The following is a 24,729-nucleotide window of genomic DNA, read 5'->3' as shown; positions in this document are numbered from 1 at the left end:
GTTTGAGTGAACTATCCTTTTAATAAAGTCAGATAAAAAACATTGGATATGTCATAATCATCTGACTGCTTTGAGACCGTTCATAAAGAAGGGCTTCTATGAATGTGCTGAATTCTCACATCTCCCCCCACGAACACATACAGGTGTTGATTAGCGTGAGATTCCCATTCTGTTCCATGAAGGCGGCACACTGCCAAGCCACAGCAACAGTTAACACTCTGCAACTGCTGCTGGAACTGAGACCAATGGATGGATGGCGCTCTCATGAGAAATGATAGGTGCTGGGATTTCTAAAACACTAAGCAGAACACCAGCCGCACGCAAGTACTTCATTTCAATGGCATGCTTCTTAAAAGCATTACCTCAGCTGGACATAAAAACATTTATAAATTAACGAGAGCCTCAGACCGGTCCTAAGGCCATTATGTGCTTATCCAACTTAAATGGAGACATAGGAGCAATCCACATATATTAAATAATTATATGAATGCATTTTAATTATAGCAAAACCATTCGAATAATGGAACTTGAGTATCATCATATAAAGCAATTGTGTCTCTTCAGAGGACTTCAATAAAACTGATTGATTCATAAGGATTTTTACTGGACATATGGTATATATTTAAAACAGATATTTCTTGCTGGATGAAGGAACATCACCTTCAACTCAAGTTCAAGTTCAGTTTTATTTCTAGAGCACATTTATGCACGAGACAAGGCCGACCAAAGTGCTCCAGAGGGTGGGGCCAGCCACTTCAAAGGCTCTAGATCCCCTGGTTTTTAAGCGAGTTCTAGGGGTCTGGAGGAGAAGTTTGCCCTCTGATCTTAGTCCCCTCGCTGGAGTGTAGGCGTGGAGTAGCGTGAATTAGTTGAGCAGGTTCATGCAATTGTTTGATTACAATATTACCTGTCTTGCAGCTCCTGATCAGTGAGCTGTAGCTCATCTTTTAGAGTTTGGTAACGGTCCCACCTCAGTAGTCGAGTCCCGTCATACAGAGCCAGCTCGCGGTCATGCAGCAACCTGAGACGGTAGACAGGCCAGATTAATCTCCAAACAAATCAAGAACTACAGCAAGAGAGCGACGATCAGCAATCTGCTCCAAAGTGAAAAACACAAGCACAGAAATAGCAGTGCTGGGTTTTCACACCAAGAGTGTGTTCACCAAGAGGGGAAGAAAAACTGCCAAAAGACCAAAAATAAAAGGATAGAAAAAATATTGTGCTAAAAATTATTAATAGACATTTATGAAGAGAGGTAGATAAAACACTGTGTCCTAACCAGGCCTGATACAGCAAGTTTCAACTAATTTGTCCACCTATTATAAAATTATTATTAACAATAATAATAATAATAATATTAATATTAATCAACATTTGTGTACAATATTGATATTATGAACATTTAAAATTACTACTACAACTACTACTAATAATTCAAATGTTTGTGATACATATTTTTGTTGTTATTATCAGCAGTAGTAACAATAATTCAAATGTTTATATCAATAAATTACTACAACTACTAATAACAAATCACATTTTCATGATAATAATAATAATAATGTATTGTTATTATGACCATTTGAATTATTAAATTATTATTAGTAGTAGTATTAGCAGTACTAGTAATGTTTAATTAAATGTTAATTATATCAATAAATTATTATTGTTAATAATAATAATAATAATTATTATTAATAGTATTTTTAGCAGTAGTAATTCAAATGTTCATAATAATACTAAATAAATAAATACAACGTCTACTACTAATAAAACTGACAATAAATGAATAATAAGTGACAATAATAATTATAATTCAAATCTTTATAATAACAATTTATTATTAGTAGTGTAGCAGCAGTAGTAATTTAACTCCCTATAATAAATTACTACTACTACTAATACGTAATGAAATAAGTAAAAATTAGTTGTAGTAATAATGTTAATTTATTGATATTATGATAATTGAATTATTTTTATTAGTTGTAGAAGCAGAATTAGTAGTATTACTATATTCATATAATGAACATTCAAATTATCATAATTAATTATAATATAATAAGAATTACTATTATTAGTACTCCTATTTTTATTATTACTATTATTACTACTACTAATGATAATATTATAGATATGCTGAATACCTGACAATTTTCAAGCGACAGCTGAAAACTCATCTCTTTTGTCAACATCTGACAGCATCCTAATATATATATATATATTTTTTTTTAAACCTTTGCTTTCTTTAATCCCGCCTTGTCTATCTTGTGCTAATCTGAACAATTTCTGAAACTTTGTATTATGAGCACTTCCTGAGTATATTTGCCTCTTTATGATGAATTGCTTGTTGTATTCCTCGACTGTAAGTTGCTTTGGATAAAAGTGTCTGCTAAATGAATGAATGTAAATGTGAATTCAGACCACTCTGGATGGACGATACAAAAAAAGATGGCATCACACTGGGTTAGGAATGTTACAATGTAAGCCTCTAGACTGAGGCTAAGCACAGTAAGTGTAGTATGGATTGAGACTGACCTGGAAAGCACAGCCAGAGTGCCCAGGTTGACGCGGTGGATGCCGTCCAGCAGCACCAGCTTGCCCTCCTGAGCAGCAGTGACCAGCGGGGAGGCCCTCCAGGCCGTGTCTCCATTAGGCAGTGTGTACCTCTGCTGGAGGAGGTCCCGGGCAGTCATATCCTACCACACACACATGCACACAGAGGGAGAGGCAACGCCTGTCATTTAGTGTATCCTGTAGTGCGCTGACAGAGAGGCAGGGGTGAAAGAAGGACAGAGGTGTGTGCATACAGGGTTTACAAGTGCATCTGAGGTCAATCATTCATACTCTGTGAACACTCAGGCTTTACATTGATTTGGAAATGTTATTGCTGTGACTGACTTTGTGCAATCATACAACATATCCACCATGACTCAAGATTTAAGCAAACGGCTGTGCCATGATCTCAAGTAGTGATCGATCAATATATTGGCAAATTGTTTAATAAATATGGTGTGAAATGAAAATTTTCAATTAATTACATTTTTGTATGTGGTTTTGTACCTTTTCTGATTTGTTCTACATTTTTCTTAATTTTAGAACTGGTCTGTTTTTTTTTTTCTCTCAGACGTTGGACCACAGTCTTTAACATACCATATATACACTAAGTACATAATATTAACCCTGTTTTTTAAGATACTGATAATTTATAAAGTTACAAAAGATTCAATTTAAAATATATTAAATAAATGCAGTTCCTTCCTTCTGTTCATCAAAGAATCCTTATGAAAAAAAAATGGTCATGGTTTCCACAAAAATACCACAAAAAAATCAACTTTAATAATAATAATAATAAGAAATGTTTCTAGAGCAGTAAATGAATCACAAATCTCTCACTAACTTCAAGTACGTTCAAATATTACACAATTTCTAATATCAATTTCACATATATAAAGCTTCTTGTTCATATTTTATTTTTATTATTATAGACTAAATTCAATTTAAAGCATTAAATTATGATCAGTTGAACTTTTCCCACTAAGACTGTTTGCCAAATTATTTGAGGAAAATTCACATTAAATTTTAAGGTAAGGAAAACATTGAAAAGTTATCTAAAGGTGAATCTACACAGGGAGAACAAAACTATCATAAGAGGAAACACAAGACACAAAACATTATTGCTTGTCAAAGCAAGTGCCAAGACTCTTTTCTGGCTTGTGACGTAGTATTTTTTCCACAACTAAGAGCACTTTATGTCATCAGGGACAAGCAGAGGCCCATACGAGTTCATAAAAGGGCTTCAGAGGGCTAACAAGATGAAGTGTGCTACAAAATTCCTCTTTTCCCCATACACTATGACCTCTTGCTTTCACCGGGCAAAAATAACTTAAGCATGATGCACAGACAGCTTCCTTTTCCTGTTCTATTCTCACTGAGCCAAAGGAATTCCCGACATTCCAGTGCAAACGCACACATGCACACAGTGTTTTACTACCTGCGGCGCTAATGTTTACACTCTGCTCTGAGCGGCTCTTCACAGTCTGCATGAGGTGCATCAAAACATGAGCATGCTGCGATCAGACCCAGATGCTGACGGGTCGCTCAGCTGGTGTGAAAAGCACCCGGCCGCTGGTCACGCAGCAAGAGCCCTTCACATCAGCTCCTCACTACATTTTGTCTGAAGTCTCAGTTAACATTTTTCACAAAGTTTGAAAGCTTGCTGAAAATGTGCTCACCCTCAAGTCATCCAAGATGAGTTTGTTTCTTTATCAGAACAGATTTGGAGAAATGCAGCATTTCATCACTTGCTCACCAATGGATCCTCTGCAGTGAATGGGTGCCGTCAGAATGAGTGTAGAAACAGCTCATAAAAACATCACAATAATCCACACCACTCAAGTAAAGCAAAAAGCTGTGTTTGTGAAAAATCCATCATGAAGACGTTTTTAACATGAAACTGTTGCTACCAGCTAAAAGGCAAGTCCTCTATAGGTTAGATTATTGCTTTCTCAAATGAAAAAGTTGTCTTGTCTGAATCAGGAGAGAAATATGCCCAGATTACAAGACAAAAACAGACCAAAACAAATGTCAGTGGATTTTGATGAGAGAGGACAACTGGGGATGGACTTTTTCACTGGAGGAAGCGTTAATATGACAAGACCTTAATTGATGGACTGAAGTCACATGGGGTACTTGTGGATTATTGTGATGTTTTTATCAGCTGTTTGGCCTCTCATTCTGACGGAACCCATTCACTGCAGAGGATCCATTGGTGAGCAAGTGATGTAAATTTCTTCAAATCTGTTCTGATGAAAAAACACTCATCTAACATCTTGGATGGCCTGAGGGTGAGTAAATAGTCAGCAAATTGTAATTTCAGGGTTAACTATTGCTTTAACTGTTAAAAATGTGTTATTGGGAAAAAAAAAAAAAAAAATAATAATAATAATAATAAAAAAACAACAACTATTCCTTCATTAACCATCTCAAAATTTAGTGAGCTGCCTTAGTAGTAAGTTACTGATTTGCAACACTCTACATAGGGAGAAACATGCTGCTAAGCTAATAATGTGATACTATGCATGAAATAAAACACAAAACTGGGTAAAAGTGTCAAATAAGTGCTTCACAGAATAGAATAAAATCCCAAGTACAAGAGTCAATCATTTTAGAGAACTTTTTTGCTAATACTTTGTATAATGCATTATAAAAGGCATTCATAATACATAATAAATAATTGTAAACAAAGTTAAAATACATTAGAATATTCGCAGATTCCTTGCTACACATAAAATTGGTTGTTCATTTTGTGTTTTAATGCACTGTACTTTCTAAAGGTGTACAACTGAAGTATTACAATGTATTATAACTGTGGTTATAATGACCATAATGCACTTTATGGTGAATTATGAGACATAATTAATGCATTATATACAGGCTATATTATATATAGGCTTCAAGTAACAAATGCTCACAAAGCTCACCTCAACACTGTAAAAGTATTTATATGTTTTACTTTAAAAATAAAACTGTCAAAATTGTGATGAATTACTGTATAATTATTGTTAAAAAAAAGTACAAGGACATTTACAGAAGTCTCACGTCACATACGATTACTTAAATAGTTTTATTTATTCTTATTTTTGCTACATTATGGTACATTAGGGTGTTTTGACTTACATTTTATATTTAGTTAATTATTGTATTATTATAGTGTCATGCTGCATGTAAAGGCTTTTGCGTTTTTAAACAGAATTGGCATTGGGAGCACAACTATGATGCCTTAAAAGGCTGTCTACGTAGCCAGCTCACTAGATTTCATGTTCTGACAGCTGAATAGGGCCAATGCGGTTAATGATAACTGGGGGAGATCAAGGACAGTCAATGACTCTGATCCCAGAATAGAAACGACCCAAGAACACATGGCTATTTAAGGACTGAAGCTCAAAAATATTTTGTGTGGTCTTACAAGAATCACAAATATTAAAAGCACTAATGATTGGCCCCTGTGGTGCATGACCTCTGGCTCTGTGTGCTGATGCCCAGGACAACACTGAGCTTTCCCCCAAAAACCCAAACACTCATCTGAAAACCTCACTGTCCACAGCTGCACACAACTGAGCAAACACAAAACCATGCTCATGTGATGCAAAGGTTCAGAGATTCAGAGAACCAAACAGAAAAGAGCAAAAGAAAGGGGTTCAAGGAAGACACAACTGGGAACATTTTGCATTTTACAAAAGAATATTCCAGGTTAAAGGTAAAATTGAAAAGCTGTAATGTAGACGTGCTAGATGGACGACTTTGAAAATGCATCTCGACCATTCTTGATACCACTGCCTCACAATTTAAACTAAAAAAAAAAAAAATTGCACAGTTGGTATGGTTTCTAACCCGATTTGATAAGAAAACATAGCTTGAAATGTAAGCTAAAATAATGTAATATAAGCTAAGCAAATTGATTGTGAAATTGTATGAATTAATTGTATGGTTCAAGTCATCTGAACACATGAGTTTTGAGAAAAAATAAAATAAAAAGATTATTTTTGTAAGAAAACTTTTTCATTTTGGCAAATTGGTGGTCAATTTGTATGAGTTCGAATAGAGAGTCACACAAAAACATAAGTATTTCACATTTTGCCAATAATGGTAAGTAAAAATGTAAGTAAAAACAAATGTACATTTTTGTCAATTGGTTGGTGAATTCGTATAAATTTGCACAGTTTGAAATGCGCCATTTTAGAAGGAAACTGTTATTTTACATTTTGGTGGTGAATTCGTTAGAATTTTGAATGATTTGAGTTGTTTAAAAAAATTAAGAAAACAAAGAAACAACCCCCCAAAAAAACTAAGTGTTGAGGTCTAACCCTTAACTTAACCCTCAACGATAAGCACATCACACAAAAACATACGAATGAGATTCGTACAATTTGCCACCAATTCACCAAAACGCAAAATTGAGTTATGAACTGTCATGAGAGTGTTGCCATTTTTAAATGAGGCTTCATCCACACCACTAGGTGTCAGTTCAAATATATGACGACTGTTAGTGCATCATTAAAAAATACGCAACTTTAAAGGAACATTTCATGTTCAATTCAAATAGAATTCCACTGACAGCATCAGTGACACATTACCACAAAAACTAAAGTGTAGAACTACTGCTAGAATAAATTAAGCTATATTTGACAACAGCTGAGACACAACCATTTTTGTGTTGAAATCGAGCATAACTTGTTTTGATCCTTCCTTTAAAATGTTACCAATTTCTCTTCTTGAGACTGATTAGTTTTTATTATTTTCTTATGTTTTGACGTCACCTGATAAAGCATAATTGGTTCAATGCTGTAGCCCAGCATGTCAGCAAATTCCCTTGCAATCACGGATTTGCCACAACCCTGAAAAAGCAACAAGAAACAGCATTAGCCAAACCACAAGGCAATATTACCAAACAAGCATATGATGTACATTATTCATCTGATCTAATCTCACTTAAATAAGAACGCAAGCCATGACGCACACACAGAAGACCCCGATGATCTTCCTGCATTACCTTAGTAGGCAGTATGAAAAGTGAGCTATTGTTCTTGTTTGAAACACATCAAGTTTCTAGTTCAAAGTGCATTTGCTCAATGAGGGTGGCCACAGGAAGTTGCCTGTGTACCTTGGCTCCGATCAGACAAATGTCTTTGACGAGGTGGGACTGCATCATCTCAGCCAGCAAGCAGTCATGGGTGGGGGTGCCGATGAACGCGGGACTACTGTTGGGTGGGCGACTCGGCCGCGTCCCTGAAGGAACCTGCAGAGAAACCACAGCATTTCCTTTCGAGGGAATAAACGGTTCATCTAATCTGCATTTCCAAATAAAGCACAAAGCAAATTGACCACCATGGCTGCATCCCGACCTGAAAGGTGATGTTCTGGTTGGCTATGTTGAGGGTGACAGCTGCCTGTTCTGCGTGATCTCCATTCACAGACTCAACGCTCAGCACAGCAGTCGGAGAAGGTTTCGTGCTCCCATCAGTCAACTCAAACCTCTGAGAACAGAGTCTCTATTAGTGGAAATTATATATGTGATTTTGAGCTTGACACAAGACAAGTATCTTTCTAGCCTCACGATTTACAAATGTAATAGCATCTCTGATTTAGAAGGGGAAAACTGTGTAAGCGTTGATAGGTTCATTCATTTCAATCAAGCTATTGGTTTCAAATAATCAAGCCAAAATTCTCCAACTCTCAAAAATGCTCACACAAAACCTGTGTGGTATTTTTCATATTTTTCAATATTTTATTGAAAACTACATATGGGTAAATATTTTTGCTTATCGCTATGTATTGTTATATCAGGGCATACAAAAGAACAGGATTAAATACCATTCTTGTGTTAATTTAATGAAAGAGTGTGGAAAAAAACGTGTGTGTGTGTATTGGATGGATGGATGGATGGATGGATGGATGGATGGATGGATGGATGGATGGATGGATGGATGGATGGATGGATGGATGGATGGATGGATGGATGGATGGATGGATGGATGGATGGATGGATGGATGGATGGATGGATGGATGGATGGATGGATGGATGGATGGATGGATGGATGGATGGATGGATGATTTATAATTTATGCATATACAATTTACAGTTAAGATTAAGTTCCCTTAAGTACCAGTATTGGTATCAATGATAGTGATCTTCATAAAAAAAAAAAAAAGAGGCTCCTTAGTAAAAAGATGCCATTAAACACATTTAAAATATAACATCTTTATGTTGTTTCCACATTAATTTGGAGATTCAATGTGAAATTATGGAAATATAAACAATGGTGATTAATTATAATTATAGAAAAAAAATTGATTTATTTGTTATTTTTTAGCACAAATTATTATTATATATATTTTTTAAATGAACTAGTAGGACTGAAAACTACTGCTGGGTAATTTATTTCAGCTATATTGCCCAGCACTAGTTACCGGCCCAGGTTATCTACTATGCTACACAACCCCATTATTATTTTGCGTAAGAGTGATCTCCCTATCATTGGAGAAACTTACACCAAGCACCCCTTCTACGGCACTACGGCCTTCCTTTCCCAGCATGACCTCGTACGGGTAAAGCCTCTGGACAAGCTGCTGCGCTGACAACATGGGGAAGAGGTTCTGCAACAGATACAAATCATCTTCAACAATATCTACAAATACATATCTACAAATCCAATGCCTCTCCAAATGTAAATTAAATTTAAGCACAATCACATTTATAATATTTCTCAATGTTAATTTGTTTCTGTTAAGTGATGCAGAAATTACACACTTCGCCATGAACCGTTATGTAGGATACTTCATGCATTCTGCTACTCACTAGAACTGCGAGGGCAGATGGAAGATTGTCCATAGGGAAATCAGGCAGACTTAAGCTGGCAGACTCTTGAGAACAAAGTGTAGTGGCGAAAGACAAGAGCTGGGACACCCTAAGATGGGAGAAAACCGTTTCAGAATTCAGTCTACAATATGGCTGATGAAAATCCATGTTTGAAAACCACTGTACCTTTCAGGAGGCACATTTGGTCCAACTGTGTATAGATGCTCTAGCTGGTCCTTTTAGGAAACATAAACCATTAGAGGCCGGACACTAGTAACACTACACATTTATCAGTACATCTCATATTCATAACATGCTTCTCTGTGTCTGAAAGCACCTTGAAGGGAAGGTAGTATATGTCTCTGGCCTGGAAGCGGGAGCGGAGAGGTGGATCCAGTGGGTTTCCTTTGTATCGGGGAACGGGCAGGCCGAGAGCAATGACTCGAAAATCCTCACTCACCCGAACAATTTTCCACGCATCCAGCTCATCTTTAGTGTGCTCCTATTAAAACCAACATAGCAAACAGTACAGATTGGGAAATAAATGTTACTTATTTTTAGATAACATATTATATTATCTAATAACTAAGTAATAAAATGAAATAAATAATATATGTGACTTGTAAATGTTCTCAACTGAGCCACCACTGGCAGTTGCTATTAGTTTTGCGGTTTGTGTGGGTATAATTAATAACAAAGTAAATATTAAGTTATTGTAAAGTGTTAATAATATCTCTATCTGAGGCCCTGTTTACACATGGTATTAAGATGCATTTTTGTTGATTCAAATCACAAGTGGACAGTGCTAAAATACAGGTGCAAATGGAGTATGAAACGATTTGAGCTCGTTCACTTTCAATCACTTCCAGAGGTAGCTGAAAACTCATTTGACCAGATTGCTTTCATAGTGCAGACACTCGTGGTCGAATGTGTTCCACAAAAGACATTAAAACATTACGGGACGTGTTGTTGAAATGCGAGACTGTGTCTACCTCGTCTACTTGTGATCCAATTGGTCAAAATGCATCCTAATAGCAGGTGTAAACCAAAAAGCATGCTTTTTTTGCCACAAAGCATGAGCTAAAGGCCAGATCTCTGACTGGTCAGTCTGCTTCTGTAACCACAGGGAGGGATGCAGATACAGCATGGTTGTCCTCACCTCCAGGAGTTTGTCGTAGCGCTGTGCTGACATGAGAAATCGTCCATCTTCCAGCTGCATCTCTCGATTCTCCAGCAGGTTATTGAGAACTGGCAACACGTTCCTCTCGGCCTTTTCCAGCCCCTCCAACACCAGAATCCGACCCTCAGTTGCAGCTCGAACAGCACACTGAAGGAGACAGAAAGGACAGGAGCATGTTGAAGCACCTTGCAGGAAGTAAGCCAATTCTGAATATGATATTTGGGCTATGGGTTATTAGAACAGGGCTTAGATGACAACAATGTGCAGAATAAGGGCAGGGACACAAGCTCAGTCTAACTCTCTAGTGCAACAACCTTAAAGTCACTATTCTAGAGTACAATACTGTCAAGGACTATTTGAGAAGAAACTTTTTGACTCAAAATATCACAGCTGGCATAAGGGTTATGACAGCTTTTTGTGTGTGGTAAGAAAGGCTTACATTTTTGAGAATAACTAGCAAAAGAGTAGTTTGGCATAATTTGTATTATAATAATTTCTTACTATATATATTTACAGTGGTGGTCAAAATTATTAAACACTAGTATTTTCACCAGCTAATAAATGGTTTTCTGTCAGTTATTTGTATCTTTTACTGTAGTGTGTCAGTAAGAAATATCAGTTTACATTTCTAAGCACTCATTTTGCAATAAATTGTAATAATCCAGTGAGATTTTTGTTTGCACAAGGAGTCTGACGACAGCCAGTGCTCCACACAGAGATATGACCTCATCATCATCCAGTCTGTCTGGAATGACATGAGGAAACAGAACAAACTGAGACAGACTAAATCCAGAACAACTGTGGCATTACCTCCAAGATGCTTCAATATACATATACACACACAGGTGCATCTCAAAAAATTTGAATATCGTGATTATCGTATAAAGTTCATTTATTTTGGTAAAATTATTTCAAAAAGTGAAGTTTCAAATATTCTAAATTCATTAAAATGTAAAGTAAAATTTCATTTTACATTTTTTTGTATTAATTTTTATGATTAGATTAAATAATGATTAGAGCTTATAGCTCATGAACGTCAAAGGTCCAGTATCTCAAAATATTATCCCATAGATTCCATATGGGCTTTAGGTCAGGCATGTTGGCTGGCCAATTAAGCACAGAAATATCATGGTCAGCAAACCACTTAGAAGTGGTTTTGGCACTGTGGGCAGGTGCTAAAGTCCTGCTGGAAAAGGAAATCAGCATCTCCATAAAGCTTGTCAGCAGATGAAAGCATAAAGTGCTCCAAAATCTCCTGGTAGACGGCTGCATTGACTTTGGACTTGATAAATCACAATGGACCAAGACCAGCAGACATCACGGCACCCCAAATCATCACTAACTTCGGAAACGTCACACTGGTTTTCAAGCAACTTGGATTCTGTACCTCTCCAGTATTGCTCCAGACTCCAGACCTTAATTTCCAAATGAAATGCAAGATTTACTTTTATCTGAAAACAGGACTTTGGACCACTGAGCAACAGTCCAGGGCCCGTATTCCTAAAGATTCTAAGAATCCTTTTAGAGAGCTCCTAATTTACCTTAAAAATTACTAACTAGGAGTCTTAGCTTAAAAGTGACTCAAGACCAATCTGAGAGCAACTCTGAGCGAGGAAAAGACAAAAACTTTTATCTTAGTGAGGAGGCGGGGCTGACCCCGTTGCTAGCTATGACACGGTCTTTTGAAGGCTGTGATTGGTTGGTTGTCAAGAAGGAAATAAAAGAGCGCTTTTAAGAGTAGGGTATATTATAAGCCTTCACTTTGAAATTACAGGTGTCATTTTTCCTCTCGCTCTTTCTCGCACACACACACATTATATATATTCTTTATTTTTTATTTATTAAAATGTATTACTTTTTTGAAATAAGTTACAAAAAAATATATTTTTCAAAATATTCTACTTTTTTTGAGATGCAGCTGTATGTGGATATATAGTCTGGACTTTGATTTGGCCACTCCAAAACCTTAATTTTGTTTTTCTTGAGCCATTCAAAGGTGGAATTGCTGGCGTGTTTGCGATCAGTGTCCTGCTGCATAACTCAAGTGCGCTTGAGCTTGAGGTCACAAACTGACGGCCAGACATTTTCCTTCAGGATTTTCTGATAGAGTGCAGAATTCATGGTGCCATCAATTATGGCAAGTCATCCAGATCCTGAAGCTGCAAAGCAGCCCCAGACCATCACACTACCACCACAGTGTTTGAATGTTGGTGTGATGTTCTTTTTATGAAATGCTGTGTTGGTTTTACACCAAATGTAACAGGACACGCACCTTCCAAAAAGTTCATAGTCCACAGAAAATTTGCCCAAAAGTCTTGGGGATAATCAAGATATATTTTGGCAGATGTGAGATAAGCCTTTGTGTTCTTTGTGTTCTTTTTGGTCAGCAGTGGCTTTTGACTTGGAACTCTCCCATGGATGCCGTTTTTGCCCAGTCTCTTTCTTATTGTTGAATCATGAACACTGACCTTAATTGAGGCCTGCAGTTCTTTAGATTGTTCTGGGTTCTTTATGAACTCCTGGATGAGTCGTCACTGTGCTCTTGGAGCAAATTTGGTAAGCCGGCCACTCCTGGGAAGGTTCACCCCTGTTACAAGTTTATTCCATTTGTGGATAATGGCTCTGATCGTGGTTCGCTGGAGTCCCAAAGCCAATGGCTTTATAACCCTTTCCAGACTGATACGTCAGCTATTTTGTTTCTCATCTGTACTTGAATTTCTTTAGATCGTGGCATGATATGTTGCTCTTTAAGCATGCTTCACTTTGTCAGACAGGTTCTATTTAAGTGATTTCTTGATTCAATAGGTCTGGCAGTAATCACGCCTGGGTTTGGCTAGTGAAATTTAACTCAGCTTTCTACAATGATGTGGTTAATCACGGTTCTTTCATGATTTTATAGGAGGGGGCAATTCATTTTTCACATAGGGCCAGGTAGGTTTGGACAGTTTTTTCCCTTAAATTAAATCATCATTTAAAAACTGTATTTTGTATTTACTTGCATTATCGTTGTGCAATATTAATATTTGCTTGATGATCTGAATGTTTTAAGTGTGACATGCAAAAAATAAAAAAAACAGGAAGGGGGCAAAAACCTTTTCACAGCACTGTATATACAGTGCCCTCCATAAGTATTGGAACAGTAAAGATAAAATTGCTCTGTTGGCTGTGGAGTCAAGACATTTGCAAATATGATTAAAATATGAATATGAGACAAAACTACAGAATGTCACATTTTATTATTAGCCGTTTCAACACATACATGTTTTAGCAAATAAAAAGAACAGCAGTTTTAGAGTTCATCCCACTCATTGATGTGAGCATATATATTAGGACAGTTGAACATAAGGCAGATATAAAAGATTAAAAGCTATTATTTAGTTGCAGATCCCTTGCGCACAATCCCAGCAGTGAGTCTGTGACCCATAGACATCACCAGACTCTTGGTCTCATCTTTTGAAATACTTTCCCAGCCTTTAATGCAGCCAATTCCAATTGTTGCTTGTTTTGGGGAGTTTCTGCCTTTCCTCTTCAGCTGGTGAAATTCATGTTCAATCGGATTTAAATCTGGAGATTGACTTGGGCAAACTAAGACTTTCCATTTCTTTGCCCTTATAAATTCATTGACTGAACTGGCAGGGTGTTTTGGGTCATGGTCCTGATGCAATATGAAGCATTTCCCAATGAATCTGGTGGCATTTGCTTGAATATTGGCAAGATGGTTTTGTACCCTTCCAAATTCAATGCTACTGTCATCATTCATTAAGTCATCAGTAAAGATGAGAGGGCCTGTTCCTGAGACAGCCATGCATGCCCATGCCATGCCACCACCTCCATCATGCTTTACAGATGAGCTGTATGCTTGGGATCATTTGCAGTTCCCTTTTTTTCTCCACATTTTTGCTTTCCCATCACTTAGATAAAGGTTCTTCTTTGTCTCATCGGTCCATAAACAGTTCCAAAACTCTTCTGGCTCACCTTTGTGCATTTTTGCAAACTCTAATCTTGCCTTTCTATTTTTGGTGCTGGTCAGAGGTTTGCATCTTGCTGTGTATCATCTGTAATTCTGTGTCAAAGTCTCCTGAGGACAGTAGATTGTCAGAGCATCACCCCAGCTTTCTGGAAGTTGTTGGTGATTTTACAGACACGTCTTTTAGGGTTCATTTTCACAGCTTTTATGATTTGTCTGTCATCAACTACTGTTGTTTTCTCAGTCGATCAGGTAGTTGTTGGTTGCTGGTGTCGCTGGTGGTTTCCAAACTCTTGATTTCTCCATGCCCTTTGTTTTCGCTATAACTCTAATTGACTTCCTCTTTTCTTTTAGCATCCAAATTGCTTGCTTTTCTCTCAAAGTCAGCTCCCTCATCTTCATCCTGGTTTATAAGTGTCATCATTGAATGCAAGATTCAGAATGCAGAAGTAATGGATATAACTGATACGACACATTCCCTGCTTTATAATATCTGAAGAATTAATGCAACAGGACACAGCTGATCACTTAGAAAAACCTGTGAGGCAACTGTTCCAACACTTATGCTCACATCAGATAGAGGGATGAAACTCTAAAAGTGCTGAACTTCTTAGCTGGTAAAACATCTATGTGTTGAATCGCCCAATAATAAAACGTGACATTCTGTAGTTTTGTCTCATATTCATCTTTTAATCATATTTGCAAATGTCTTGACTCCACAGCCAACAGATAAATTTTGTCTTTACTGTTCCAATACTTTTGGAGGGCACTGTATAGCCATATTGTCATGTGACAAGAAAGCCATAAAATGTGGTCAAAAAGTTCAGGTGTCAACTGGAATAACACCCAGAAAACATCATGATATTCATGATTCAAAATTAAATAAATAAAAGAAAATCTCCCACCTTTTTGGAAAACAGTGATTAAGGTGCTCAATCTCATCATTTTTATTACCTGATGGTGACACCATTTGACATTGATATTAAATTAAATGTATAGTGAAATTTTTTATTTTTTTCCCTTTCCAAACCATATTAAACCAATATTAATCTGAATGTGAGACTTTTAAAGACCTAGGTATGCGTTATTTGCCACTGACCCATAATTATCTACGGGGCTAAATATTGCTACAAGTGGTGAAATTAGCTTGAAAATTGTATTTGTTGCCTGATCATTTAATGCACACAATTAACATTGGACTACAGCATACTTCAACCAAAACACTAATTTCGGCTAAAACTCAAGCAAAGAATCAGGAAAACTGTCTGTGACATTTTTCTGTCTTGAGGAGGCCTTCCTATCTGTACCATGTTCATCTGTCATTTCACCCACTTCACAGAGCAGTTCACGTCTATTCTTGACAAATACTTTATTTTTTAGATCTTGCCCCATTTGTGGTCTGAGTCTCTAAATCTGGTCTGTTATGGAGATGCAGCCATCCACACATATGTGTAAAAGAATCAAACAGCATTGACGTCAAAGGCAGGAAATTCTGGGCTACTCCGATGACCACAAAACAAGTTGCCATATAATTATGTTAACATGTAAATACATGCCTGATTGTGTGGGAACAGGGCCTATAAATATGTCGCCAGATGGTCCAAATTTAGCTCAGAACCCATATCCAATCTGAACACCATAATCACATAATTACTAGAAATGACTAGAAAGACTAGTTAAAACCTCAGACCAGCGTGTTTGTCAATGACACAGCAAATTTTAAAAAGCTGAGCTAAATGCCTTTTGGCCTGCTTGACCCCAACAAGGGACAAAAAGAAAAAGCCAAACAGGAAAGAATTTTTTTGACCACAAGTAACTTTCCCTTGACAAAATAATGCCCATTTGGTCTGTTGTGGAATAATGAAGAGCAGAACATAGAATATAATATCATGTATAATGGATAGTTGCATTTCAAGGACCAGGATAATGATTATGCTTTAATATTCCATGAAATCAAAACTGGAGTTTCAGCATTGTTATTGTTAACTAAAACTAGAATTATTCAAAATAATTTTTGTTAAAAGGTTAGTTCAACCAAAAATGAAAATCAGTCCATGTTATACTCACCCTCAAGGCATCCTGGGTGTGTATGACTTTCTTCTTTCAGACGAATCCAATCGGAGTTATATTACTAATAAAGAATAAAGGCCTCTTGTAGCGAATCGATGCGTTTTTGTAAGAAAAATATCCATATTTAAAACGATATAAACAGTTTTGTGTAACTTCTGCTATCTGTCATACGCGCGTTCACGAGAGACTGCGCCTGCATCCCAGTGTGCATATCCATCCTAAATTCTATGTTATAGTAGTAATTTTCAATACTATTTAGGGCAGATAGGGTGGATAGTATGCACATTGGGACACAGGGTGCCTTTCCGGTGGATGACGTAGGCGCACTGCATGCAAATCTCGCTAAAACCAACATTTGTTTACAGGAGCAATTAAAAAAAAAAAAAAAAGGTAATTAAAAAGTTTCCTTACTTTAGCAAAAGAAAACCAGTCTCCTCTTGGCTTGTACTGAAATCCTATGACATTTTTCTTTACAAATCCTCATTTTGTGCTTCTAATTCGGCATTTTGTTTAGTTCTCTCTCCATCGCGCTTCCGCTTTTGTCATTAATCACCGGCGCTTACGCTATGCATAAGTCTTACATCATCCGCCAGAACGGCTTCTGCCTACGACAGTTTGCAGAAGTGAGAGAAAGGTGTTTGTATCGTTTTAAATATCTATATTTGTCTTCGATTCGCTACAACAGGCCTTTATTCACCCCCTGGAGCCGTGTGATGCGTGTTTCAATATGGATGGAAGCGCTTTATTTGACTGCTTTTGGACTGTTGAACAAAAACACCTAATCCATGCCATTATAAAGCTTGGAAGAGCAAGGACAGTTTTTAATATAACTCCGATTGGATTCGTCTGAAAGAAGAAAGTCATATACACCTAGGATGCCTTGAGGGGGAGTAAAACATGGACTATTTTTCATTTTTGGGTGAACTAACCCTTTAGTTGGAGTATAGAGGAAATAAAATATAAATTTAAAAACTAAAAAAAAAAAAAAAAGCGTAAAATTTTTTATTAACTGAAATAAAATAAGTTTTAAGCTGAAGTACTAAAATTAGTAACCAAAACTAATAAAATGACAAAAGCACAAAACTAGAAAAACAAACTAATATAAAAAAAACTTGGGGCCAGTTTTACTAACAGCTTGAGCCAGCGCAAATCGTCTTTTGGCGTTAAAATTGTACTGTCATGTTTTACTAAATAAAGGCCAAAGTATACTTCGGCTGTCCGCGTGTAGGCAAATTTTTGAGACAGCGCGGACGGTGCGCATACAAAAGCGCATGCACGAGGTGAATGTTGAGAGAGCACAAGTCAGATTGGTGGTACTGCACATGTCGAGCTCGCCCGCTCGCATTCATCTGCGGCGAGTATACTTTGAAAGCTGCGTGGACGCAGCTGTGCGTGAGACAGAACGGAACGCGGAAAGTGAAGTATACCCGGGCCTTAAAGACGAGCAGTGACGAATTAGCACTGAAAAGGCGTGGACAGTTATTTTTTGCACCTGACCTTATTGAATATGCATTAGTAGGTCTCCCTTTCAGACGGAAGCAGGCAGTTGTGGCCTAATGGTTAGCGAGTTGAACTTGTAACCCGAAGGCTGCGGGTTCGAGTCTCAGGTCCAGCAGGGATTGTAGGTGGGGGGAGTGAATGTACAGCGCTCTCTTCCACGAATGAGGTGAGAACCTTGAGCAAGGCACCCCAACAGCAGCATTATGGCTGCCCACTGCTCCGGGTGTGTGTTCACTACTGTGTGCACTTGGATGGGTTAAACACCGAGCACAATACCCGAGTATGGGTCACACGTCACTTCGCTTTCAAAATTTATGGGAGGAGAGTATTCAAATGGCTCATGCAACATGTTTTACTAACATTTGTGCTTGTCAAATTACTGGCATTTGTGCCATTATTTATTGCCCAAAAAAGCATGCCTTAAACTATTTTTAGCTTGAAATAGCTGCAATTATTGTTGCTAGGAGGAGGCACTGCTGAGAACAGAGAGCGAGTGGTAGAAGGGGGAGGATGTTTTCCACACGTATTAATTTATTTGGAATGCCAGAAGAACACATTATACGAATATATCATTTGCCAAGCCATGTTATTTTTAATTTGCTTCAGGAAATAAAAGACGACTTGGAACCCTCAACACCAGGTCTATCAAAATTTATAGCAAACCTTCATTTTTGGTTCTTTTCAACATACTGTGGCTGCTTTATTTCTTTTTTCTTTATTTGCGACTAAGCTAATTTGCGCTGCGCTTGGTATATTGTGTTGGTCGAAATGTAAATTAGATGTTGCGTCTGTGTTCTTTAATTTGCATGTTGGTAGTAAATCACCGGCAGAAATTTGCCCTCCCATCGGTGCGGTCTTGGAATTGCGCTCTTGCGCTAACTTGCCCTGTTTCGTAAAACTGGCCCTTAAATGAAAATTATATTGACTGAAAATATACAAATAAAAGCAATTCAAAATATTAATAAATACTACATGTGTATGCAAATAATACTAAAATAACAGTGCAAAATTCTGAGTAAAATAATACAATTAAAAAAATAAATACAAAATAATAAAATTTATGAAATGAAACCATTACATTAAAATGTGAAAGGAAATATTTAAAATAAAATAAGATATTTTCCCATATCTATCAGTTTTAAAACGTTTGTATATTTTATCCAAAGTTTATAAAATGAATAAATGTCTGCAAATGTATATTGATAGGAAGCAGAACATGTGAGATGCAAACTGAATGCGATTGGCTATTTTTTTTTCTGATAACGCCTTTGATAACATTTCTGCCCAACTTCCTGTTTCAACAGGAAAATCGACAAAGCCATTCTTTAGTCTGTGTTTAATAAAAGTGTTTGTCCTTAAATGTTTTATTATATGTAGTAACCATTAATGCAATAATCCATTTGCGGTTGTGCTGTAATGTAAATGATGCGCACACAACATTCTTCACCTATACGTTCTCATTACAGCAAGGCCTCTTGTAGCGAACTGCTTAAATTAGACACTATCGGATTGACTTTTGAACAGAGAAAACCTCTATGAATAGTTGATCATTCAGTCTAAAACATTTCCCATTCACACATAAAGGCTAGTCAACTGGGAGTCGTTTGCCTGACACACAAAGCTTGTTATATAGGTCTGAAAATGAGCGCAGGGCCCAGGAGAGCCGTGAGCTGCTCTAGTTAACTCCCAGCCCCCACACGCAGCCCACCTTTAATTCCACACAGCTAAAACGAGCACAAATGATGGAATCTGATGCAACACTATAAGCTTGGACTATAGTGCATTAAATCTTAGCCAAAAGCGATTTAATACTCCGTCTGCTTAAGGCACAATTCATTATCAAAATGCTTTAGAATCAGGAGCACTGGACCTACAGACTCTGATCGCAAAGGTTATGACCCCTTATATCACTTAAACAGGCTCGGAGACCGTTTCCAGGGTAACATGTCCCCATTTCCTCACTGAGTGAACATTTCATTAGATATATGAGCATGACAGAGGAGCTGTGGCTAATAATTGAATGGGGAAGACAAAGCTGAATAAGTGGACATAATTGATCATCTGGACTTCGGATGAACAGAGGAGGATTTGCCAGATCCTGTGGGAATTCATCTCCATTTACCATGAGACTGATTAAAGGATGGCCTCCTTGGTGAACGGAATGACACCCCATGGCTGAAGAAGACCCGGGAGACAGTTTTGTTCCCAATAAATGCAATGTATTATAATATAAGGAAAAACAGTCGAATAATAGCTCAGTAGTCACTATTAAAAAAAGACCAGTTAGTATCAAGTATTCCAAATGATTGAGAAATAAATTTTATATTATAATTAAATGGCAAAATTACTAAATTAAAAATAAGATACATAAAAATGCATAAATTAAAAAGTAAATAAATATGTATTTTAAAATTATTTGTACTTTTTTATTTTTTGCAGAAGAGTGAAAGGTGAAAGAGCTCTACTTGCCTGGTCTATGTAAAAGGCAGTTCCAGACCGGATCTCTCTGCGCTGTTTGAGATCAGTCTCTGTAGTATCTCTGGACAGGGCAACATATTCCACCTCTCGCTTTGTTAATTCCTAGCAAACAAGAAAAAAATAAATAAAAAGAGGAAAGGCGATAAAGGATATAGCTGAGTATTACACTTTGCAGAAATTGAGCAAGCATGGGGGGGTGGGGGGGTGTTTGGGGTGGTAATGGTTGAAATTACCAGGTACTGCATGGCAATTGAACGGCGCAGAGGACCAGGAGGACCAATGAGAAACACGTCCTGTCCAAGAAGGTCCTTCTGCATTATCCAGCGAAGGTGTTGGGTGATCATTTGTGGCAAAGCCTCCATCACTGTAGAAAATAAATAAATAATTTATTTCTCTCTATTATATTACTCTCTCTCTCCAAACACACACACACACACACACACACACACACATATATATTAAATTACAATAAAATTATGATTTATTTTTTAAGTGGCAGATTACGAAAAAGTAATTTGCAACTAGTTAGCTTATTGCTTATAATCATCTACATTTTTAATATTTATGATCTTTAAATCATGTTAATTGATTGTTTTGTGTATTTATTTTAAACATGCTGCATACACACCTGGACATGTGTGTTTGATTGTTTCGTTTAGCGATAATAAAACTAATGTCTCAAAACTAATGTCACATTTATGAGCCATTTTTGAAATGATTTTTAATTAGCTTGATTTTTGGTGACTTTTAATGGATGTACGGTATGAAGTTGAAGTTCACACAGGTGTCCTAGCAGAGTAGCCACATTATAAAAACTGACACGTACTATGATTTACTGGCACAAGTTCTGGATTTCTGGGAGATTTGAGCACATATGAGATCTCGCCTATCTTCACAGTGTCACCTGTGGAGAAAAAATAGTTCAATAAAATAGCAAAACAAAGCAAATGTAACAAACAAACACATATCATATTTGGAGTATCCATTTACAAACAATCCTTGTCAACAGAGCAGGCTTATTTTAAAACGTCAATATTTACAGACGCACGTAAGCATATCTGAAGACAGAATACTGGTAAAATAAAAGGAATTGGTGGGCTATTTTTGACTTGTGAGTGAATAATGTAATACTTTGGGTGACGGGTTAACCTCTAAACCTGCTTAATAACAAACTATAAAGCCAAGAATATGATAAAACAGACTTTATCAGTACCTGACGAGGTGTTGAGGAGTTTGACCTCATGAGAGCTGCACTTCCAACCTTCTGTTGACAGCACGGGTCCCAATATATGGCGAATCCTTCTCGCAGCAACAGCTGCTGCTGTGCCTTTGAATAAAATACGCGAATGCATCCTGAACCTTTGACAAGTGCTGTTCAATTACAAATATACCGGCTACACTGTTATTTCATCATGCTCACGTCATAAGTGTTTACACAAGCAGTGGACATCTCTAGCCGGAAGCATTTTGGTGATGGACAGAACCCGTCCGTTTCATAAGTCCTCCGTGTGGAACGAGCTGCTGCTTTATGAGTTCCGATCATTAAACATTCGAACGGGAAACAAACTAACAAAATCTTCTCAAAGCGATGATTTCCAGGAATAACTCAAAGAATAACTTCTGCTGAGGTGAGGGTAACTAATCTAGAAAATTTGGTTGTAAGTGAACTGACTTAATTTAACCATAAACAAGCACGCAGACAGTTTGGATTAATAAAATAAAATAAATAGAACATTTTAATGATTGTCTTACAATATGTGAAGTCGAAACACTTGTTAATGCATAATTTTATAAATAAACACGAATTCATGCAAATTTGATCAGGTAATATTAAACTATTTGTATGTTGCTTTTAAAGAGACGAATTAACACATCTTTCTAAATAATCATAAAAGCGTGTTTTTCTAGTGATTAGTTATTGAGTCTTTAAAATATGTGTAAAAAGCAGGTTCCGTGACGTCACGGATGGGATTTGACATTTATCACGTGGAGAGAAGGAGGCTCAGCCTCTGGAGACCCTGATAGAGAAGGGAGGAGTGGAGAAAGGGAAATAACACTCGGTGTAATAGACTGCCCGGTTGCACGAGTGAAAGTAGCGCTATAGCGGAGGGACTATAGGAGAATATGGAAGATGATGGCCAATACACTCGCAGCCCTGCCTGGGAAGAACTGGTCAGTACTGTCCGCTGCACATTTTCTATTCCGATACACATCAGAGAGATGCTTTATGACCGCACATAGCCCACATGCTGATAGGCACCGATTATGGGATTTTAACATGATGTTAGCGAGCAGCACTTGATCTCTGGTCGTGGTTTATCGCGATGGTTTCTTCTGTTGAGCTGCTCGATCATTAGGCGATAGGTTGCATTCCTCTACATGATGAACTTTTGGACGGGATTGATTTAGAGATCGGTATCAAACTGACCAATGATCACTTTCCTAGCAATCCAGGCTTTTGGGCGTGCAGTGATTTGTTTTAAATGCACGATTCAGCAGGAAACACAGTTATTCTTAGCTTTTCTTAGATATTTAAAGTGAAGTTTTCATATAGATGATGTAATGGAAGACAGTTAAATTTGGAAATGTGTTTGGTGCTGTTTAGATCCGCATTTCGACCTGTTGTAAATAAAAAAATAGGAAGGCTCTTTTTGCGACATGTGAATGCAGAGAATATTTGGACAGATGATCTATAAAATCAATAGGATTTGTGTTTTAGATCAATTCACAAACCATCAATTAAGCAGATTATTAAAAATCTGTTAGCTACTTAAACGTGGCTTTTATGTGTGCCATTGTGAATAAATGTATAATGTATCTGCATGACAGTAAGAAAGAGCATTTTAGGTGAAACTATTAGCTTGAAACTGAATCTCTGAAGAGGATCGTCAATAATATATATTTTTGGCATTTAAGAAAAATCGATAATTTTGCCCCACACAATGTAATGTAATGTTGGCTATTATTACAAATTTAAATGTGCTATTTAGGCTGGTTTTGTGGTCCACGGTCACATATTTTTTGTAAAAGGGGTACCCAATTCACCTCAGTCAGTTTGTGTCATTTTGGTAGAATCTGTCCCCCTGACAGCACTTTTTTTTCGGGACGTGTCAACAATGTCCGAAATGCAGTCTATCTGGCAGCTCTCGCTAGATTCTGAGGCTCAGCCCGGTTGTGGTTTTGTAGTCGGCTATAATGTTACAGGAGAAACATCTGTTGCTGTATCCTCGCCATAGTTTGTGAGATTCCCGTCCGCCGCTAGGGTTTGCTACAGAGATTTCCTCAGCCCTCCTGCAGCCAGAGAAGCGCTCAGGAGAACCAGCCAGCAGCCGTGTTCAGACACGAACATGCACACTAGCCGGCGAGGAAAGTTTCACAGCAGCTCACTGGCAATAGCGCACTGAGCGAATGTCTGGAGGCGCGCGGTTGCGCAGGAAAACGCAAAAGCATGACGGCTAAGAGAACCGCTTTCCAGCCGCTTTCCAGCTCCCGCATCCCGGCGGAGAGGAAGGGAGCGGCTGTGCGCCTTCATAACCCCGAGTGCTGTGCCTCTTCCCCGCAGGAGCCGGAGAAACCAGCGGCGTCCGCCCCAGGGCTTCCCGCCTTGGGGGCTGTCGGGGGCTCCGGGCCGGTGGTGGACGAGTCATCCGACAGCGAGGGAGAGCAGGAAGGGCCGCAGAAACTCATCAGGAAAGTGTCAACCTCCGGGCAAATACGAAGCAAGGTAAGACACGTTGTTTCGTATCTGAAGCCTGTGTGCTGTGTGTGTGTGTTTTGCTGTTCGTGTCCAGGCCGGTAAGCAGCGGATGGTGCTACAGTAGCAGCCCTGCACACATGGGTCTCATCCATGAGCTTTTACAGCTTCAAATATCTGGAATGATTGCAGGTTGAACAGGAATGTTGCATCGCTTGTGCCATAATTCATCTCTCATATAGTGAGCATGCAGTAAATGCAGCTCAGTCAGCAGTGCTCTACTTTACACAGCCTTCAACCTGTTGATATCCAGTCACGACCACTTGTTGAAAGAGCTCTTTCTCAAGAACATGGACAGGTTTTTCTTTTCTTTTCTTTTCTTTTCTTTTCTTTTCTTTTCTTTTCTTTTCTTTTCTTTTCTTTTCTTTTCTTTTCTTTTCTTTTTGTTTTCATAAAGCACCAATAGTCTTTTGGTTTCCTAAAG

General features: G+C 37.7%; 2 protein-coding genes across 3 annotated transcripts in view; one reads left to right on the top strand and one right to left on the bottom strand.

Annotated features, from left to right (window-relative positions):
* Positions 1-22,048, bottom strand: part of LOC306876531 (von Willebrand factor A domain-containing protein 8) — a 98,939-nt gene extending 76,891 nt beyond the window's left edge. Inside the window, exons 1-14 of the mRNA XM_079427803.1 lie at positions 21,765-22,048; positions 21,378-21,455; positions 20,785-20,915; positions 20,543-20,653; positions 10,516-10,683; positions 9,694-9,858; positions 9,543-9,592; positions 9,357-9,465; positions 9,050-9,154; positions 7,902-8,033; positions 7,661-7,795; positions 7,317-7,394; positions 2,536-2,696; positions 908-1,021 (exon numbers count right to left, since the gene is read on the bottom strand). Coding sequence (XP_079283929.1) covers positions 908-1,021; positions 2,536-2,696; positions 7,317-7,394; positions 7,661-7,795; positions 7,902-8,033; positions 9,050-9,154; positions 9,357-9,465; positions 9,543-9,592; positions 9,694-9,858; positions 10,516-10,683; positions 20,543-20,653; positions 20,785-20,915; positions 21,378-21,455; positions 21,765-21,903 — 1,676 coding nt within the window. The 5' untranslated portion in view covers positions 21,904-22,048. The remainder of the gene's footprint in view (positions 1-907; positions 1,022-2,535; positions 2,697-7,316; positions 7,395-7,660; positions 7,796-7,901; positions 8,034-9,049; positions 9,155-9,356; positions 9,466-9,542; positions 9,593-9,693; positions 9,859-10,515; positions 10,684-20,542; positions 20,654-20,784; positions 20,916-21,377; positions 21,456-21,764) is intronic.
* A 1,810-nt stretch (positions 22,049-23,858) lies between these two features.
* The window catches only part of LOC306876144 (diacylglycerol kinase eta-like), a 77,010-nt gene continuing 76,139 nt past the window's right edge, over positions 23,859-24,729 (top strand). The window contains exon 1 of one of the 2 annotated variants that reach the window (XM_079427113.1): positions 23,859-24,275. In XM_079427113.1, coding sequence (XP_079283239.1) covers positions 24,000-24,275 — 276 coding nt within the window. In that variant the 5' untranslated portion in view covers positions 23,859-23,999. The remainder of the gene's footprint in view (positions 24,276-24,729) is intronic. The other variant, XM_079427112.1, reaches the window with a different exon arrangement.

The sequence above is a fragment of the Barbus barbus genome (genome assembly GCF_936440315.1).
Source record: "Barbus barbus genome assembly, chromosome: 10".
Taxonomy (NCBI): domain Eukaryota; kingdom Metazoa; phylum Chordata; class Actinopteri; order Cypriniformes; family Cyprinidae; genus Barbus; species Barbus barbus.
Note: the sequence above shows the minus strand (reverse complement) of the source record. Positions and strands in the feature narration are given on the sequence as shown.